The following is a 22221-nucleotide window of genomic DNA, read 5'->3' as shown; positions in this document are numbered from 1 at the left end:
AAAGAAAGAAGAAAAAGACAAAAAAAATAAATTACTGAACGAAATTATTTTATTATAATAAACGAGATTACGTTGCCTCTTTCATTTCAATAATTTATTTCTCCCTTTTTGCATACGTTCATAAGTTCTCATAAATTGATCATTAATTCTTTTCGGATGATTTATACTTATCGACAGATATGATAGATAATTTATTTTTATCGATAGATTATATTATCGTACTATAGGAAAACAATAATGTTTACGTTTGGGGAAAGAGATAATTATTATATTCATTTACTATCATCGTTCCGTTTAAAAGTATTATGCATGTTCATATTGATGCAACGACAATAACAGGATGTATATATTTATACAGTACAGTATAATTATAATTTACGATCATATTTATTATATAAATATTAATATTTAAAACAATGATCGATAATGTAAGAATTAATAAATAAACATTTTGTAAAAGTTATTAAAACGAATACGTTTTTTAATCGAATAATTATAGATCGAATATAAATCGAGAGAGGATCCTTTGTTTTTTCTCTCTTTCATCTTTTATTTGTATTTATTTTTCTTTCTTTGTCTTTCTTTTCTTCTTTTTCTTTTTTTTTTTTTTTTTGTTTTTAATGCGTAAACAAATTTAAAAATAAAAGATAAACGGAGTTTCGGTGAAACTCGAAGAGTCGAGTAGAAAGACAATAGAGTTAGAACGATGTCGCGAGACTCACTTGCTATAAATGCAAAACGACTTGACCCGGTGCGAGGTCCGAAGAAGACAAGACACGTATTGAAACGTCCTCGTCCTTCGAGGAGGAACTTTCGGACGAGCGTGCACAAGTACGCGAATGCACTTTACAATGGAACGAGCGATCGTAAGCGCGCGCGCACATTCAGAAAGCTGCACATGACAGCAAACTCGATTACAGCATTGCCATTAAGCAACATCAAACGCGTCTGAAACAGTCGTCAGAGAACGATCTAAAGGCTTTACTTACCTATCTAACGTGATATTCGAATGAGAACATTATATTTAGATTATGTACATAACGGATAACTTACGTAAATATACATTCATATCGTAAAATGTCATATATATATAAATATATATATATATATATATCAGATTTTTTGTAAATTAGCTATGTCATGTTAGATTTTTTCTTTTTTTTTTTAAATGAATAAATTTTTGAACAAAAAGAAAAACATACGAAAGATATTAACAAAGTATTAAATGTTGAAGGTTAAAGTTAATGAATAATAGACATAGATATTATAAAGATATACTAAATATCTAATTTTATTGTTCATTCTTGAGATAATCGATCGATGAATTTTAATTTGTATTTGTCGTAGAATCGACGTATACAAATTGAATGCAAATTAATAGAAATACTTTACTGATAAAAGGAAACAATTTTTATCTTTGAAATTTTTTATCTTTCCATCTTTGTATAGAAGAATAATTATTCAAGTATATATTATTATCATTATAATTGTTAAAATTAATAGAAATTAATAGAAAAATATAAATAAGATTCGTATACGTATCATCTACGTAGATCTAGAAAGCGTAACTACATAGATATCTTGCGTAACTCGTATGATTAATATATTTCGCATAAATAATTATGTAAGGTATTTATTTTGTATTTTTCATATTCCACTGCTCATATCATCACGGTCATTAAAATATAACGCTTTTGCTAAAAAAAAATAAGTTTCTTTATTTGTTGTTTCCTTTAAAAATTTCGCTGATCATTGTTTTAACATTCATGGTAGTAATAAAAATAAAACAATATATTTCATCCAAATATTCATAAGTTTCTTAAATAACAAACTTAATGTTTGAACTAAATATAACAATTTAGAAAATAGTAATTTATTTTTATCCTACATTAACATTTTCGGCGAATAATAACTGTGTTTACGTGTGCGCTCACGTGAATTCCCAAAAAAGCTATTCATTAAACACAAATTCGTATAAATATATGCAATTTATTCGTGATTTATTTTTTGTTATCGTTAGACAGATATAATTTAAATATATTTTACAATTTATTTCGATAAAAAATTAAATATAATTCGGAAAAATAATTCTTTCACAATAAAATTAAAATAAGATTAATCGCCATTGACAAAGAAATGCGAAGGAAATTTATTCGAATAAAACAATTAAATAATCATTACTTTATTTCACAAAAGCAATAACATTACTATTAAGGATCAACTTCACTTCATATTATGATAAATTTTATCCGGAATAAATTTTTAGATAAATCCAATAATTATAAAATTAAAAATGATTTAAAATTTAAAATAACTGTCAGAAAATATTTAAATATAGTCGGTAGTATTAAAAAGGACAGAGAAAATAAAATGGAAAAGAAAAAAAGAAAGAAAAGAAAATGAAAGATTTAAACAAAAGGCATGAAAAAATCATCGTCCAATTATCAATTTCGTTCCGTTTTAACGTAACTCTTATCTTTCTTTCATATTTCAAGATTAATTCTAGACGAGTGCTCATCGTGCAACAAGGAAGAAATAATTCGATGTATTATCCAATAAAATCCATCGAACGTTTTATTTCAATCGTGTTTGATTAAAAAGTCAAGCTCGTTATCACGCACACTTGATACGCGTTTATCTCGCTTCATAAATAATACGATTCGATCGAACGTAGATAAGGTTGTCGATCGTTCAACCAGTTATTATTACTATTATTTGTTTTTTGTTTATTTATTTTTGAATTCACGATAAGATCGAGTAAAAATTTCAAAACAAAAAAAAACAAAAAAAAGCTATAAATACGTTGTTGACATCGACGGTGAAAAAATGAAATAATCTATCGTTTTCCGTTCACCCGCACTCTCCTTTCACGCTATCCCTCCCTCTTCCATTCTATTCTCCATCCTCTTTCTCTCTCTCTCTCTCTCTCTCTCTCTCTCTCTCTCTCTCTCTCTCTCTCTCTCTCTCTCTCTCTCTATTGACCGAGAAAAAGTTATAGAGACGGACCATAAACGGTAGATTTTTATGCTGATCTGCCCAGCAAACAGCCTCGAACGAGCGAATTTTCGACTGGGTACGACGAAATTTTGATGTTTGTGCAAACTCCTCCGCATACCAAGCAGCGATCGGGATTCTCGCATCCGGAATTCCTTCCTCGATTTTTCTTTTCTTCGTGATCTCGTTCCGATTTCGACGATTTCCATCTTATTCTACCGATAAATATGACCGTCGGACATTTTTATTTGACGAAAAATATTTAACGAAAATGACTGAATAAACGTACCGATCGAAGAACATAATACGATAGATATCTAAAGAATTAATAAAAAGAAAGAGGTTAAAAAAAAAGATTATCGAAAATTTTATTTAAAAAATGATCATCGGAAACTTTTCGAAAATTCTCATGTGGTTAAAAAAATGTTCATTCCAAGACAGATGAGAAACGTGAAAAGAAATCTACTAAGAATAAGTGCAATATATCGATTTATTCTAATCAATGTCAAATAAATTGTAATTTCAATCTAATATTGAATAAGATATAATAACGATCTAATTATTATTATCTAATATTAAGTAATATATACTTCACATAAAAAACTTTCTGTCTTCCTTTCTTTTCTTTTTTTTTTTTTAATCTATAAAATAAAAAATAAGTTACTAGGTAGAGATAATAAATTAATAAATGAATATTAATAAATAATAATTATTTATTAATTAATTAATATGATTTTGTTTGTTTGTTCGTTCCTCTTTCTCGTTTCCTTTTCCTTTTTTTTTTTTTTTTTTTTTTTAATAAATAAATAAATAAATAATAAAATAAATTTGTAGAATTAATAAAAGTATTTCACCGCATACGTATTTTTCGTGAATATGCAAACTGGTAACACATTCAAGGATTACCGAAACGTTCACTTTGAAAGGACGCGTTTCATAACGTGCCGGACAATAACTAGCTGTTAAAGGGAAATTAACTTTGCTTGTGATAATGTCAATACGATGTGTCATTGCATTTTCGATGACCTTTGCGTGTACGAAATATTGCGCATGCAAAAAGCTTCATCGAACTATTGATAAGTAAGAAATCGATGATCGAAAAACCTATTATCGTATTATTCGCATAAAATACGCGATAATAGTGCCTATACGATGTTCCTAAAAAAAAAAAAAAAAAAAAAAATCATTCATCTAAAAAGAAAATATCTACTGGAATTGCTAATACTAAAATAAGTCAATTTTAAAAATGTATTTGAATAAAAAAAAAGCTGGTACAGATATAGATATAAATATAGATATAGAAAATGTCTAAATAATATAAGATAGATAGATGCTTGCGAAAATATTCAACAAAATAAAATGACATATATTTTATATTTTATTACATGTATAATATACATAAAATAAATTTTAAAAAGTAATATAAAATATTTAAAAATAATATTAAATTATATATGTATATTATCGAAATATTATATATATACATAATTATTCTTCATTTTCCCTTTTTCTTTTTTTTTTTTTTAGAATAACAATAACGTCGACGAGAACGAATTGCCATTATCGTCAACAATGAATTCTTATTGAAAACATCATTATCGCAATTTGCACTTAATGATTACAAAAATTTTTTGCCAGGCGCGTATTGCTTCCATAGTCTATATCGATAGCTTTCGCTGGACCAATATGTGCGCCCATAGTATTCAAAGGGTTAATGGTATCATCACAACACGGTTTATCTAATCGCGGTGATTCCCATGGTAGTAGAAAATTGTACATACAGTGAAAGTTGTTGACTACTGACTATGTGTCTATTGAGTATATAACTACTAACTATAAATATTATACTGACTACAAACGACTACAAAAGACTATAAATTACTATACTAACTATTGACTATATGACTATATGATTATCTTAGAAAATCGAGGAGAGAGAGAGAGAGAGAGAAACAGGTCCTTTGGGAATTCGGATACAAATTCCAAAAGGTTTCTTCCAGGAAAACATGTTCTCCACCATCGACTTACTCTCTATGCATACACACAGATACAGATACATAGTATATGCCCGCCCCCTACCAAGTTAGTCCCCCCGTAGGTTAGCCCCGCCCCCTACCAGGTTAGTCCCCCCGTAGGTTAGCCCCGCCCCCTACCAGGTTAACCCCCCTACCAATTTAGCCCCGCCTCCTACTAGTGTAGTCCCACCCCCTGCCAGTTTAACCCCGCTCCACCCCGGGGTACTTGGCACCGCCCTTACCAATTTAGCTCCGCCTCCTACCAGTTTAATACCGCCCCCTGCCAGATTATCTCCGCCGCGGGGTACTTGGCCCCGCCTCCTACTAATATAGCCCCGCTCCTTACTTGTTTAACCCTCCCCAAGCTTACTTGGCCCCGCCCCCTACTAATTTAACCCCGCCCCAGAATTTTTGACTCCGCCTCCTACCATTTTATCCCCTCCCTCAGGGTATTTGGCCCCGCCCCCTATTAAATTATACCTAGCCCTTGGAATACTTAGCCTCGCCCGTACTTGATTAGCACCGCCCCTGGGGTATTTGGTCCGCCCTCTACTAGATTAGCCCGTTCCCCGACCAGTTTAGCCCCGCCCCCTGCCAGGTTAGCCTCGCCCCCTGGGATATTTAGTCATTCTTTCTCTCTCCTTCTCAGTCTCTTGTAGTACAAAAGAAGTTCTTCTAAATTTCAGGTAGAAAGACTTTAAATAGCCTTATAAAAATTTAAATCGTCGTTCGTCTCATCTTAAGGAATTCTTTACGAACAGATGTTCCAATACGCACTTGCGCAAAAAGATATATGAAACAATCATATCATAACGATTGAATTGATAAGCATGATTTTATTATAAATAATATTATGTTTTAAACAATATATTAATTTCTTTTTGTTTACCGACAAGTGTAAAAAAAAAAGAGAAGAAAAAAAAATATTTGTTCGATTTAAAATGGAATAAATATCTCATTGAAAAGCCTTACGTATCGTATTAGAAGGTTTATCGGAAAAACTCGTGGCTTCGTTTGGGCAACGATATTTCGATGAAACATTTATTATTCGTTTAAGAGTGATTATTGAAACAGAAACTTTCCTCTTTTTTTTGTTCTCTTTTTTATTTATTTATTTATTTTTTTTTTTGTTTTAATTTCCATAAAGTTATTTATACAAATAAGACTTTATTATTTAAACGTCGTTTTCCGTTTGTATATAATTTCAATTTGTAAAAATAAAAAAGAAATTATTTTTCGATGAAACACTTGAACGTGAATCATTGTAAAAATTATTATACAAATAAATGAAAATCCTTGAATTAAAAAGAAATAAAAAATATTTTTTTATAATATAAAATTTTCTATAAGACATCAATGAATGAAAATGAAAATTTTAAAGTCCTGAATTTATTACCACGTCGGGGTAGACCAAGAAAGTTCGAAAATATTGTATTGACACCACTGTATAAAAATATCAGACAAATTACAACAGCAAAATTCAAGGACATAATTGATCTATTACGATATATACCACCGGAACATCATGATTTCTTCAAATTCCTTTCACACACACACAATCTAGATGAGTAGTAAATTGTTTTGTAATAAATTATTGTTCGTAATTTTGTACATTATGTAGTTAAAAAATGTTTTGAGTCGCATAAATTAAGTTTTCGAAGTGTTTTAAAGATATGTAAAATAAATTGAGTATTGTTTTTTTTCAATTTGAAGCATCTTAAATTATGTTGAATGGACTTGGGCACCTTCAAATTTTATAATGAATCTGATTGTTAATTTTGAAAGTGACCTAACTCCATTCTTGATAAGAAAACGCATATTATTTACTTAATAATTGCCACTATTTTAATAGGAACTATAAATTTAACACCCTTAGATACACTTAAGTAGTATAACTCATAAGTATCCTATACGTATATTTTTAAATTCATTGAAACGCAAACCCTTAAATATCTCGATTTGAAGATAAATGGAGTTAGGCCACTTTCAAAATAAACGGCTCATATATACACATAAATACAATATAAAAAATAAATTTTACCTTACGTATATTTAATAAATATTTATACATATTAAAAAAAATTAATATGATATATCAATAATCTCGAGATTCTTGGAAAAAAAAAAACATAATTCAAAACATGCTGATAATTAATTTAATTCTCGCGTACAAATGATTAGATAGTCTAAGTCATTTCTAATCTGATTATTTTCTTCCTCTTCTCACCTATTGCTGGCTTGATTTTCACCACTTAATATCACTTAGTTACTATTACATTTTTATAAATTTTATCGTTATAATTAACGGGCTACCTTTTCTAAACTGTAAATCCGTATTTCGTTTCGATCAGAAATAATATTATCGGCACGAGTTCGTTTTCCCCTTAAAACTGTTTTAAGAGAAAGTGAAAGCATATGCGTGTTTATCCGTATGATTATAACTCTTATATGTACTTTTTAATACTTTGACAACATTTTTAATACGTACTTATGATATTTCAATTTTTGTAGAATAAAATAATTTTTTTTTCTTTTTGTCTTTTTTTTTTTTTTTTTTATTTTTTTTCTCCCGTTATCTTTCTTTTCACTTTTCACTTTGCGTTTTCATGAGGAAGAAATCTATGTTTTTTTTTTTTTTTTTTTAAGTTACGTCTATGCCTCTTTAAGTTGCGGTCAGTGACGTGCTACCGTATGAACAATTCAAATTTAATGTCTCTTTTATGTTTACCATCATCCCTACCATCTCCATCTGCTCTCTCTCTCTCTCTCTCGCTCTCTCTCTCGCTCTCTCTCTCTCTCTCGCTCTCTCTCTCGCTCTCTCTCGCTCTCTCTCTCTCTCTTTCTCTCTCTCTCTCTCTCTCCCTCTTTCTCTCTCTCTCTCTCTCTCGTTCTAGCACGCGAGCAAGCACGCTTATTCTTGCCTATGCATTCCGTGATGATTCTTATCCCGAGATTGCAACTTCCAAATGAGCAACGACGTGTTCCCTTTTGGCCCAGTTTGAAAAGAGGTGCCCTCCATCAGTCTCGATTCATCTCTAGATAACGCGTGTTATGTCAACTAGAAAAAGGGAGAAAAAAAAAAAAAGAAAAGGACCGTACCTTGACCTAAACTTGAAATTATTTGCGTATACGAAAATTGAACTCTCCGATGGTAAATCTTTACGTTCAAAAATTTTCATTTATTTCGTTCAATTTGTCAAAAAAAATAAATGTATGCGGTTATACAATTGTATAGGAAAAATTTTCGAACAACTTTTGATATCGAATAACAGAATTTATTTATTGCGGGTTGTTTTATGCTTTCGCGAATATATAATTTTTATGAGAAAATATGAAAATATATCATTTTACAACGTAATCATATTTAATATATAATTTCCAATAAATGCGGAAAGAGTATTACAGTTTATAATTACAAAAAAAAAAAAAAAAAAAAAAAAAGGAAAAAAAGACAAAAAAATCAAACAAGAAAAAATAAAAGAAAAATAATTTTTCGTTTTAGTAACGATAAATAATATAATATAAAAATGAACATTATTGAAATTTTGTGTAAAGAAATTTATTTAAAAAAAAAAAAAAAAAAAAAAAAAAAAGCGAACGAACAAACATACGTTTTAAATTGTGAAAGAAAAAAAAGTAAAAGAAAAGAATTGAAACGTGTATTTTCAATTTAGTTCGTAACAAGGATTCGCCGTTTTTACTTTACGACAAGAAATCCTTTCTATTACGAAGACGAATGTACGGAATTACGAAGGAAAATTTAAACGCCTTGTCCATTTATACAAGAATTTTGAAATTATTTACAATTTCACCTGGTTCTATTCGGCTGTACAATACGGCTAAATGGAAATATTAGAACGTAGTGTGCCTACCTTTCTCAATCTTTCTCTCACACATACACTCTCTTTCCTTCTCTCTCCCTCTCTCTCACTCTTTCCTATGTTCTGCTTTGTAATTTCAGGAAACATTTTCATTTATAACACCCAAGCAAAAATATTTCATCTCTACGTTTATCCGAATTCCAATTGTGAGTTTAACATACAAAGCAAAGTTAACGTTTCTTACATTCATATTGACAAATCTGGTAATAAAGATATCAATAGTAATAAATTTGCATTATGATTTCTGAGAATGAGAAAGAAACATTTAACGCTTCAAGTTAAGTGACGTCTATTCTATATTTATGCAAATTCGAAATCAATACGATCAAACGCATTCCTTTGTAAAAAAATATTCCAATCGTGTAATTTACATTATGACGTCGTTCGTACCAGATTGAACTTTCATCTTCAAACGTTTCAACTTATGCAACTCATTTTCGCGATATCTATTTTTAAAATCTATTTTAAGGTAAGGCATCTCTTTAATACCTAATTCTTTTCTAAATTATTTATCGTTGGAAAAAATTGTTTTGTAAATGACATACTTCCCGATAAAATTTCATATGCTAAAATTTCTTATATTGAAATTATCATTGGTGACAATTTTTAATTTTCGATATTTGATCGAGCCAAACGAAGTAAATTTTCAAGAGATCAAACAATATAATTCGTTGACTATTACATTTAAGATTAACAAAACTTTGAAATATCTTTATTAAAAATTTCATACTCTTTTTAATTTTGACTTTAATTATTGCATAAAGAAAATAATATTAGCAAATGAAAAAAAGTGTACAATTATTGATTTAACAAAAAAATAAATTAATACATTTATCCGAAGTACAATGATGGAAAAATTATTTTAAGAATCAATTACATTATATTTTATTCGATAATGATCATATCTAATTAAAAAGATAAAAAAAAAAAAGGTCACTTCGTAAATATCGATCAAAGATAACGAAGATACTAGATGTTTCAAAAGACTATGCGTTTTTACGGCAGATGTCGCTACAATTCTAAAGAACATTGTAACTGCTGATTGAACATCTTAAAGACGACAATCGATGGTGAAAAAAGAGAGAAACTTTTGACAACAGGGATACAAAGATAATAGTAATTATTTGCAATTACCAATTAATTTATATACATATAATGTCGTGAAGATAAGGATATTTACAAATAGAATACGATAGTTTAATAACTTGATATATTAATAACATTAATTGCATTTGAATATGTATCAAAACACTTACGTACTTTCTTATTATTGATTAAATTTAATTTTATAAACAATTTGTTTTGTACCGGTATACCTGGTGATACTATGATCCTGGATCATAATGCATTATTTAAAAAGTATTTATGTTAAACTATTGCACGTAAAAAAAATCTATGATATGACATCTTACTGGACGTGACAAACATTTTTTTTATATTCTCTAATCGTACGATTCGTATAATGCTTTTAATTACGGTTCTCTTTGTGTCAACGTAAATATATTTGTTAATTGAATGAAAATGCAAGTTTTTAAATCATTATTAGGAATATTGACAAGAAAAATTGTGATTTTTGTAACGATATAAAAGGTAAACTACGTACTTGCAAAATGGGTTCTGAACAAAGCTCACAAAGTGGTACTCAGAGTACAAGTAATGGCAGAGCTAGGACTGGACAACTTCGTCGTGGTAAAAGCGTTCCAAACAGCGAAAAAGTGCCAGAAGATACTCCACCTAGATGTACAAGTCCTGGTGCTAGCATATGTTCAGATTCTGATCTACCATATATATCTTATACTGTAAATAGACCTATCGGAGACTCTCCGAAGATGAGCAACAAACAATTACAATTGTATAGGGGAAAAAGTTTAGGAGCACAGGATATATCAAGGAGAAGAAATAGCTTCACTCATAGGTATGTAATCATTCGAACCTTATTAATAATTATTTTTTCATTTATGAAATCTTTGTTTCATTATCAGTCATAGAAAACCATTATCTGACAAACTTCACAATATCGTGGTGGTTAAACCAGCTGCATCGGATCCTAGCACAGAAAAAGATCCAGATCTAGTCAAATTACAGAGTATTCCAATGTTTCTACCAATTATGCGTGGAACTTTGAATCTACCACCAGGAGTAAGAGATCCAGAAGTTCTTGAAAGATTGGATCCCATTGGATTATTTAATGTATGCGCCCGATATCAACATCATCTTAATACTAATGCACAAATGATAGCTGGAGAACAAGCAGCTCTATGTATTAATCTTGAAGCTGAAGTTAATAGAATTTTGAGTCTGGCTGTAGAAAGACAAAAGAAATTTGCAAAATTTACGGAACAACTAAACAAAGTACATGAACTTAGCAGACAACTGACCAAATGTCATTCGCTTCTTAATCAGACATTAGAGAGTCTTGAGACACTTAATAATTTCTTACCGATCGAAGACAGATTAGAACCATTTGTATGGACGACAGGATAGATACAAATATAACAATTACGAATCTAATAGCTCGAAAAAATATTCTTTCAGCTTGATGCATGACGTACAAAGATTTAAACTTTAGAAATGCCTACATAAGTTCTATTCTCTGTCTACAAATCAACATCCCATTGTAAAACTAGATGTGAGTAGAATGAATATGGAAAAATTTATAACTATACTTATAAGTGATTTGAATAGTTACCACTTTGGATTACAAGGTCTACCTGCACACTATATTCAGTCATATAGATTTCTAATATTTACACCAATATTGTATATTATATACAATGCGCTTAATCTTGAAAAACAGGGATTTGTATGATACATCTATTTTCATGTGAATTCAACGATTGTATAATAATAATTTAAAAAAAAAAAAAAAAAAAAAAAGGAATAGAGAGATTTAAGAGAATGAAGCTAGAACTTTTTTTCTTCTAATAATATGAACATATACATATATTAAAAGCAATAGAATACAAGGGGATCTACTTTATTTAAAAGAAAGAAGTAAATCACTCTTTTTATGACTTCTTAACAAATGTTAGAGATATTATAAAAATGTGCCTATATATATATATATATATATATATATATATATATAGACACATATATATAAGTGTTAAAAATAAAACGAAGAATAAATAAATTTTGAATCATTTATATATATTTTTTTTATAAATACATACCCTAAATATCAACATCAGCAGATTGCCTAGCTTTCAACTGTCTGTATGCTGCAATAACACTGCTCTGTTCTTTTTCCAGTTGTCTCCTTTCACTAGCTGGTAGATTTTTACGTTTACCAGATCTATCAATGACAACCGATTTTGTAGTATTGCTATTGGATGAACCATTTTTTGCGAATAACGAATGTAGAAGCAAATTTTTCTTTCCTGGCTATTGGAAAAGAATTTTAATATGAAAAATTGAATGTAAATATATCATATATCTATAGTATATATTTATAGTTAAATTGTTATTAAAGGTTACCTTGATAGTATCCGTGAGATTAGCTTTTTTAGGTCTGGTAACTAATGTAGGCGGTGCATGTACTGTTTCTCCAAATTTCACATCATCTTGAAATATTTGAAAATTGTCAATTAAATCCTCCTCCTTTTTTTTCTTCTTAATTAACAACTTCTGCCTTCTTTTTTGAGATTTACTAAGGTTCATATCACCCTCGCCTTCTTTATTCTTTTTCTTTTTTCTAATATTTTTATGTTTCGCCCTTAATCTCTCTAATTCATCCAACTCATCTTTAGGACGTTTAGATATACCTTCGACCTCTCCAGTATTAGAATTTCTATTTACAACGACATTGTATTTCTTTTCAAAGGCAGTTTCATTAAGAAAAGCATGAGTCTCCTGACTGACCCGATAAAAAAATCGATTGTTACTTTCGTCGGGTTTTTGTTGAAATATTGGAACTGCCTTTTCTGGTTTTGATTTAGGATGTAACGACTTTGGTTTTTCACCCCCGACGCATATTAATCCATTTTTCTTCCTTTTCCTTACTTTCTTCACTTTACTTATTTTACCTGACTTAACTGCTTCCTTAAGTCTAATAAAATTTTCCAAACTTTTTGATACTGCTTGCTCTTTGACATCTTTCGGCGGAGCGTTTATTTTTGTTTCTAACCTACAAATTCATAACAACGTTGCTAACCTTCAAAAACACTAACTTACAATGATGATTAGTCGAAAGAAAACTCACTCAGCTAATCGTTTAGCACGCTGTTTCTCAGGATCCTTGACGCCACGATGTTTCTTCCCCGGAATTTTGCGACCCATTGTCACAAACAATATTTATTATTTTCAAAATGACATTGAACCAACGTAAACCCACGTGGAAGATATTACAATTTATTTACACGCTACTACATAAAAACTAAAATGAAAGCTTAAGAAATTATTCATTATCCATTAGAATTTTTCAATAGAATATAAATACAAATTTACAAAATGTTATCAATAACATCGAGATAATATTATTACAAATTTATATCGTAAAATACTAGTTTTGAAAACGTATTTCAGTATATATCTCGCCAGATGTCTCTTCAAGATTACTTATTTATCTCACGTAAAAGATATCTATTTGTCTATTTATCGTTTATGACGTTAAAAAAAAAAAAAAATAAAAAAAAAAGGAAAGAAAACAAAAAAAGACGAGTTTGTGATCATACGAAAGAAATTTTCTTCCTAAAAACATTCGCTTCAGCCACTTTTCTAAGTATACCCTAAATATCTACTATTTGATTGTTAAACGTACGTTTAACAATCAGATAAATAAAATAACATCAATGTCGTTCTAAATATACATTCAAATGACCATCTATCTAACCTAAATAACAATGAATCTGGTTCGTTCAAAAGTAAATAGCGTCAAAAGACAAACCTACGATAATTGGAAGGGTATATTCATGACCTTGAGACTATGTTCTAGCGATAACCAAAATACAGAAATGTCTAATGAACAAATCGAAGGTCAACAAAAAGCTGATGATTCTCTCTCTATAGAAGATATTACAGAGCCTACCAACTGCTGCATGTCTGGTTGTAATAATTGCGTTTGGATTCAATACGCAGAGAAACTGAGTAATTCTCTTGAAGTTAATAATTTGGATGTACAAAAACAAATTATAGAGAAAATTCAAGATCCAAACATGAAAGCATACCTTTCGATGGAATTAAGATGTCGAAATTTGACAAAAAATAGTAGTAAATAATAATAATTATTATTTTAAAAATCTGTACATACATAGCTTTTTTTAGATATCAAATTAAATAGAAAAAAAAAATGTGCTTTTTCATATTTCGAATTAATTCTTACTTTTTCTTTTTTTATTTTCTTTTATTTTTTCTTTTCTTTTTTTCCCTATTAACAAAATTCTATTCTATTTCTATTTTCTTTTTTCCCTATTAACAAAATTAACTACGTCTATGTTAATTAACCTATGAAAATTGTTCGTTCATGAAATAAAATTATTAAATGATTGACAATAAGATAAAAGTTTATAAGTAAGCACTTTACGAAAATTTTGATCGAACGTTAAATTCGAAAAAAAATTGAAGGTAAAAACGCGGCGAATTAGTTTAATGTAGCGTGTATGTATATTACGATGTACATTTGCTACGTTGCAAAGAAAGATAAGATATCGTAAACAATACCGATTGCTCGAATCTCATTACATGAAGTTTGTAAACAAATATGTAGAGTATTATTGAGAAAAAAAAGAAAAAGAAAAAAAAAATAGTAAAAATATAAAACATCGAAAGTATGAAGATACATAAGCGTGTAAGAACGTATTATTTTTTTACTTATTATTGAGAAGTTCATAATGTACCATCTAGCGTTAAAATTACGAAACCTGTATACAATGAACGTCGATAAGAAAGATTGATCGATATCGAAAAATTTAACAAATTCGTAACGAAATGATATTTATAAATAAATTAACGATAGAGAAGTATATATTGTTCGTCTGAAGACAAAATTTTACTTACGTATCTTTGAAGAAAAATATCGAGTTAAGTTATCTCATTAAAATACTATTATTTTCGAATGGTTCGATTAAAAAAAACAATCAATTAATTTCAAAATCAATGTTCACCTACCTTCAACTTTCGTTTCTTTTTTTTATCGGTGACGTATCCAAGAGTCGTGTGAACGTTAAAACTAGTTTATGCCTTTATTCATATTTCTATGCATGTATATGAAGCCACTTGTGTCGTTGCGTCAGTAACGAGAACGTACCTTCTGTTTCGTATGCGCCGTTAATTTAAAGAACGTACTCAGTTTGTTTGCGTTTTTTGCTTTTATTCTTATCAATCCAGCGAGTTAATTTTAAAGACAGACAGATAAATAGATAAATAGATAGATAGATAGATAGATAGATAGATAGATAAATGGATAGGGATAGAGCGAGATAAAACAACGGCAACGTCGTAAAAAATCAGTGAGTGCATTTTATATTAATTTAAATAAACGATGAGAACGTTAAAATTAATCATTTCAATTTAAAACAAGCACAAACAAAATTCGATCATCTATAAAAGCTTTCTATTTTAGTGCGTAAAAAAAAAAAAAAAATAACCTATATAATAATCCTTAAAATCGTTAATTAGTAATAGCGCGAGTACTTCGATTGATTGATTAAACATACGAAAAGTCAGTTGAGAATACCGTTAGAGGAATCTAGTGAAGGGTAAATATCAAGACGGAAAAGAGAACCGGATTGTAAAAGTTAATTAGATTCGAATAAATTGATGTTGGATGAAAATATATCTATGGTGATGGAACAGGATAGATTGGTAAGGTAATGATCGGGTAAAAGGATAAGGTGTAGGATAACTCGATATAAAGAAAAAAAAGAAAAAGAAAAAGAAAAAGAAAAAACTCGAACACACGTGGTATTCGTTTGTCGACCGACTAACTTTTTCACGCGTGGGTGCACGCACGCGTACGAACGTGACCGAACGCGTACGAACACGCACGATCGCTTACGACTGCGTACGATAGCGACACGCGCGCGTAGAAAGGAGAAAAAGAAAGGAAAAGAGAGCGAGGTAGAGAAAGAGAGAAAGAGAGTGAGAAAGAGAGAGAGGATTATTTTCGCTTTTGCCGGCACACGTATCTAAAGAGTCACGCACTTACGTATTCGCGTGTGTTACAAGCGAACAACATTTCTTCGTCGCTGCGTTGGCTTTTCTTGAACGACATATGTAACTGTATAGATCTATGTTAGTTGAGTGTATGCAGGCCGATGACGACGAATCTCGACGCGTGATACCGCGAAATCGTTGTAACGTGACTTTCGAAAAAAGCGAGTCAAAAGAAAAAAAAAAAAGAAAAAGAAAAAAGAAAAGGACGAAAAAAATAAAAAAGGAAAAATAAAATGAAAATAGCATATCGAAGGAAAACAATGACGAAAGGCGTTATAATAGTGCGACAATTTTACCTACGAAATATTATTAAGCTAAATGAAATTACTACGTTAATCGTGAATATGATAATGGCGCCATTTTTTTTTCGCGAAAAGTTTTTCTACTTAACGTACGTACCGACGGAACGAAGTCAATAGTGCGTGGAGAATTTGAAAGAGGTGGAAACGGTGAAGAAGAGAGGAGAAAAGTGAGGAAAGAAAGACGAACGGAAGTAGCGGTTCCTTTCGCGGTTCTGACTGAGAGTGAGAGATACCTACATAAGAGTAGAATGCCGGCCGGTCTTATAGTTCGTTTGCTGGTTACATCGTTATAGTGTACTTATCGTTTTTTCTTCATTTTTTTTTTTTACACACACATTATATATATATATATATTTTGACTTCATTTTTGACTACGTCTAATAATTTTAAAACATATGACAAATTTTCAAAGATGATTTTTCTTTCCATGTTATTTTTTATTTTGATCAACGTATTTAAATGGAAACTCTTCAAATCGTCATTTACTTTTCTCCAATTATAACTGTGACAATCGAAATTCAAATGATGAAATATCGTAAGTTAATTAACGATTTAACAAATAAAAATAATAATTTAACAAATTAAAAATAATGATTTTATTCGATTGAACAATATTTTATATTATATTCATAATGTTCCGATGAAATATATTTATTTTAAATTTATAATTTAAAATGATTTGTCATTTCAATTGGATTCGATCAGATAGCTATAAAGGATGATGTTAGATGAGAATAGAAAAATCGATAGAATTAATTTCAAACGATCGTTCGCGACGACGTATGTTATTATTGTTTCTATTAAAAATAATCTTGTAAAGGTGTTCGGTTAAATTTGTGATCGAAAAAAAAAAGAGGACAAAAGAATAAAAACAAAGGAAAAAAAAAATGAAGAACGAGGAGAGTGTCGAACGAGATGGACGATGGACGTTTTTTCATAATTGGTTTAGTTGATTTTCAAGATAACCGACGAAGAGGAGCATAGAAGATGAATAGATTTTAAATAGATAGATTATAATAATAAGATATTTTATTTCGATTAACGATGATGGACATGGCAAGAAAAAATTATATAAATAAAGGATCAATTTAAAGAATTAATTTAATTCTGACTGAATATTTATGTACATATTCAAATAATAGTATAAAAAAGTGAATTGAGTAACATCGATCAAGAGAGATAAATAGATAAATAGATAGAGAGAGAGAGAAAGAGAGAAGGATGGAGGATTGAGAGGATCACGAAATGCCGACGATCGAGAGGCTCGCAACGAGGAGAAATGCCAATGAAGAACCGGAGGAACATTCAACGACTGATACCAATACTGGACAACCAAACGAATTGAATGCATCCGAATTGTTGAGACCCTGTGCAGATGGTCATGAAAATATTGGTGAATCCTGTCTCGAGGAGACTGGAAGAAATGATTCTTCGAGAGAGAAACGTAGCCTTCTTGGTAATTTTCAAAGAAGAGCCTTCAACAGGATCAGCTTCAGAGGAGAGTCCGGACCTCTTTTGACCAGGTTAGAACGAACTTTTAGCTTAGTTGCCTATTTATAATTTTATCGTTTTACTCTTACATAGAGAGAAGGCTATCTATTTTAAGAATTTTTCGATATAGTTCGAACAATTTTTTTTTTTTTTTTTTTTTTTTTTTTAAAGTTTTTCACAATAATGGGTATTTTAATAAATCAAACGTTTTATAATATAAATTTTGTGATAATAATAATAATAATAATAATAATAATAATAATAATAATAATAATAATAATTTGATAATAAAGTTATTCGCTTGGTAGTTATTGTAATGAATATTGTTTTTTTTCTTTCTTTCTTTTTTTTTTTTTTTTTTTTTTCTTAGAGTCCTATGTAAAGAACAAAACTTGAAGGATTTTTTATACTATGTGTTTGATGAATTTAGATATAATGAGAATAAAAGTAACACGAAGTGGAAAAAAATTTTTGATAAGAATTATATTTTAAAGGATCTTTTGCTATTTACAATTATATTTTTTCAGTAACTTCTACATATTGTTTCGGCCTGAATTCTATTGTTTAATCGTTATTAACAAGTTAAAAGTTATACAAAATAATGAATAAAGTCCCTTAATTCTTTCCGCCATTATAAAAATATCTTAAAAATTATCTTTAAACTTAAAATTACTATTTAATTATCGCAAGTGCTGTAAACGTGTGCCACGATGATTGTTAGATATGAAAGAGAAAAAAAGGCAAAAGAAAATGAAAAACAAGGAAAAGAAAAATAATTGTTGTCCAATAAGCTAAACAAAATAGTACATCGAACATCCTCATGCTGTTCGCATTCAATCGTAGAGCTTCTTACGAGAAATGAAGATTTTTTACCTTCGAAACTGTTATTTTGGCGATAAGTAAGTGCTATTAATAAAGTAAGTGCTTATAAATAAATTATTATTTATAGTGACAACTATAAATAATAATTTATAGTGATAACCATCTTTCTTTTTCTTTTTATATATACATATATATATAAAACCTGTAAAATAACTTAGAATTTGTTTTTAAAAAGGAAAACATACGATAAATTCTTCTGTTCAATTAAACGATAGAATTATCATGATAGAATTGTCACTAAACATATCCCAATTAAATCTTTTGTTAATTTCAATTGTTACTATGGAAGGGATTAGTTACGCTAAATGTGTTATACATGATCTTCTTGTTATAGGCAATTTGTTTAAAATTGCCTATAACAAGAATAAAAAACATTAGCTGATATGTTCGAATGATTTTTCAGTTTTGTCTGTCAATTGTTTGAGTATTGTTTTATTTTTTCTTCGATCAATTTTATTTTCAAATCTCTAGGTAGATCCATCATTATTGAATGAATAACATCGTACATCGTATTTTAATATGATTTTTAGTTTGCTGTAGCCCATGATTCGATACCATAGGTTCAAATGGATTTTATAATAATCATATATATATATATATATATATATATATATATATATATATATATATATATTATAAGCTTGTTTTTAAGATTTTTATTTTCGAGTCTTACCAAGTATATTCTTAACTACTCTGTTCCACTCGTTCTATTGTATTAAGATTAGTTGTTTTCTGTGTAAGTTAAGTTATGATTGATAATTTAAGGCTTGTCAGTATCAACTATCGCGTTGAAATATTTATCATTATCTATTCTACCCTTAATCGGACAATTTTATATAAAATGGTATTTTGCAGATTTAACACACGCCGATGTTTTATTACGATAGTTTCTCATATGGTCGTACTTTTGACGTCTTATTATCGCGAAATTTTACTTTTTGCTTTGCATGATTCGAATGAAATGATAATATTTAAAAATAGTCTGCTAATTTTTAAAATATCTTTGTTGTTATCGTTTGGTACCAGATCAATATAGAATAACGCAATCCATTTATTTTTATAACTCTTATTGTATTACATTATTTATTCCTTACGCTTTTTGACCTAATTTACCAATCTCATACACTATATACTATTTTATACTAATTAATTAATAGTTGTTATTTTTTTTTTTAAATCGATAAATATAATAATTAATATCTTTTTTTATTTAGATATTTTAAACACTTTTCTATTTCAATAGTGTTTAGTTTAATTCAAATTTAATTATCACACTGTTGTCTAATTGTTTTTTCACGGTTTCCCGTAATAATAGTTTTACGGCACAATTACTGTTATGAATATTGTCCACAGTTTGTGATACTTGGCTTGATTATTGACATTTTTTCTTCCATTAATACTTCGTACATGGTAATTGTTATTATATCCATGATCTATCTTTTAACATGATTTTCTTTATTCATCGTAATAATTATTTGCTTAAATTTATATTTTTTACTCTTATTAGATATTTATATGACAGTTACTTTATCAAAAAACTGGCCATTAAATTATGCAATCTTTGAACTTTTAACAAGATTATTAAAGTATCAAAATGATATTGTATATTATTTGTTTTACTGGATTATATGTTAATGTTATTTACGTATATATGTATACGTTATTTGCGTTACTTACATTACTTATTTACTTTAACTCGTCATTATGCATCTTATCTCTACGGCAGATATGATGTAATGTTTATACTAGTAACTTACTATACGTCTTACTTCTACAACGGCTTCGTGATCAACTAAAAAATTATTTTTAGCTTCAGAAAAAATTTTATTTTAATAGAAGTTTTTTCTTATATCTATCATACTTATGTTATGAATGATTCTTTCGTTATTGGGTCATTTAATATAAATTGAGAAACAATCATTTATTTTAAGACGGATTTTATTAATTATTAATTAAGATTTAATAATTTTATTGAAAAGTATAAATCCGAATATATATAACAAAATTATTACAATGTCAAATCCTTGAATATATTAAAGATTATTATTTGTAATGTCTTGACTATTATGAATAATGATTAAAACGACCGTGCAATTTGATAAAAATTAATTAATTCATTAAATTGACCAAATATTATGAACAATGCTACATTCCTTTCAAGCAATTTGATTTTCTTTTTTTTTTTTTTTTTTTTTAGCCTTTTTAATAAATTTCAGTGTTAGGATTGAGTCTTTTTAAGCAATTTTCTATAATAAATTTATTACAAACATTCAATTTATCACATAGTGATAAATGTATTAATCACTCTATCTATAACACAGATTAACTCATTACTGGCAAACGCTAATTGACTGACTGATTGACTAGTTAAACGCTTATATATTTACTATTTCAATTGTTTATTGAACTTTCCTGAGTTTTCAGAATCACTTTAAATCATCAACAAAGTACTAGATGATATGAAAAACACTTTGGCCCATACTCCATGGTTTCACATTAGAAAATATTAGGAAGTTATTTTTTTACAGATGAAAAGAAAAAAAAAATAAATAAAATAAAATAAATTAAAATGTCGCACGAGATTAACTACTTGTCGCATGAAATTACAATTCGATACTAAAAGTAATGCGCAACTCCGTCAAATGATCATTCCTCTTCTTTCCTTTCCTCTCAAAGCTCCTAACATTAACCAAACTCTCCCACCTTGTCTCTAATACTGCCAAAAAATCATTTCCTGCCAAAATATCATTATTATCATTTTGACAGACCACATACAATAGCATATTATTCATATTAATCTGTTGATAAATTATGGTAAATAATTATGAAATGTATAACATTATATTATATTGTTTGATTTTATTTGTCATTAATCATAATTGCTAGGGATTACAATTAATGCTTGTGTTAATTATACAATTCATAATACCAAGTATACATTTAATAGTTTCCGTTATCGTATTCGTCGAGAAATAGTGAAACGGAAACTAAGTTCGTTGTCGAAAGGATGCTCTGTAGTCATTGATAAATAATTTCCGTGGCGATAAGAAGTGAAGTAGGTTAATATCAGATGTAAATATGTGAAAGTCCCGTTATAATGTTCGAAATACAAAGTTTTAATAAAAAGAAATGTTCGGAGTTATATTGAATTTTTATTGAACTTATCGATGACCGTTATTACTCGTTGTGCATTCTGCACTTTTCTCTTTTCTCTTTTCTTTTTCTTTTTTCTTTATTCCTTTTTTTTTTTTATTTGGATGTTCGCTATTTCGCGATTTATCATTTAAACGGTAAAAGGAATGAAGATGCAGTAAAATATTTCTATTATATTACATTAATATTATGCTAGATAGAGTATATGTTAGATATATAATTATTAAAAAAATATAATGAAATATTCAACATTGGTTTAATTTGCAATTCATATTGTTTGAATTGGATTATAGTATTTATGTATGATATCGATACGTATCTAAATGTATCTAAACTAATCATATTGTATTT

At 28.7% G+C, this 22221-nt stretch overlaps 3 protein-coding genes across 11 annotated transcripts in view; 2 read left to right on the top strand and 1 right to left on the bottom strand.

The window, feature by feature from the left end:
* Positions 1–15857, bottom strand: part of LOC124952498 — a 35233-nt gene extending 19376 nt beyond the window's left edge. For 2 of the 4 annotated variants that reach the window (XM_047502484.1, XM_047502485.1), the window contains exons 1-3: positions 13092–14076; positions 12368–13016; positions 12064–12274 (exon numbers count right to left, since the gene is read on the bottom strand). In XM_047502484.1, coding sequence (XP_047358440.1) covers positions 12065–12274; positions 12368–13016; positions 13092–13168 — 936 coding nt within the window. In that variant the 5' untranslated portion in view covers positions 13169–14076 and the 3' untranslated portion in view covers position 12064. Of the gene's footprint in view, positions 1–12063; positions 12275–12367; positions 13017–13091; positions 14101–14995 lie in introns of those variants that run through there. The other 2 variants (XM_047502483.1, XM_047502486.1) reach the window with 2 other exon arrangements.
* LOC124952501 (BLOC-1-related complex subunit 5) lies at positions 9905–12035 on the top strand. 2 transcript variants are annotated; one of them, XM_047502496.1, is made up of 3 exons: positions 9905–10006; positions 10481–10805; positions 10873–12035. In XM_047502496.1, the coding sequence occupies exons 2-3, from the start codon at positions 10501–10503 to the stop codon at positions 11372–11374; spliced, it is 807 nt and encodes a 268-aa protein (XP_047358452.1). In that variant the 5' UTR covers positions 9905–10006; positions 10481–10500; the 3' UTR covers positions 11375–12035. The 2 variants fall into 2 exon arrangements, with proteins under 2 accessions (XP_047358452.1, XP_047358453.1); XM_047502497.1 differs by having other exon boundaries at positions 9940–10805; positions 10879–12035.
* The window catches only part of LOC124952490 (G protein-activated inward rectifier potassium channel 3-like), a 28546-nt gene continuing 21446 nt past the window's right edge, over positions 15122–22221 (top strand). The window contains exons 1-2 of one of the 5 annotated variants that reach the window (XM_047502458.1): positions 15122–16638; positions 17165–17867. In XM_047502458.1, coding sequence (XP_047358414.1) covers positions 17590–17867 — 278 coding nt within the window. In that variant the 5' untranslated portion in view covers positions 15122–16638; positions 17165–17589. Of the gene's footprint in view, positions 16880–16909; positions 17868–18627; positions 18735–22221 lie in introns of those variants that run through there. The other 4 variants (XM_047502457.1, XM_047502455.1, XM_047502456.1 and 1 more) reach the window with 4 other exon arrangements.

The sequence above is a fragment of the Vespa velutina genome, chromosome 10, assembly GCF_912470025.1.
Source record: "Vespa velutina chromosome 10, iVesVel2.1, whole genome shotgun sequence".
Lineage (NCBI taxonomy): Eukaryota > Metazoa > Arthropoda > Insecta > Hymenoptera > Vespidae > Vespa > Vespa velutina.
This window is presented reverse-complemented; position numbering and strand designations above follow the sequence as displayed.

Coding starts and splice junctions, on each gene's coding strand:
- LOC124952501 (XM_047502496.1), top strand. CDS start 10,501: ATGGGTTCTGAACAAAGCTCACAAAGTGGTACTCAGAGTACAAGTAAT. Junction 10,806..10,872: donor AGAAATAGCTTCACTCATAG/GTATGTAATCAT, acceptor TTTCATTATCAG/TCATAGAAAACCATTATCTG.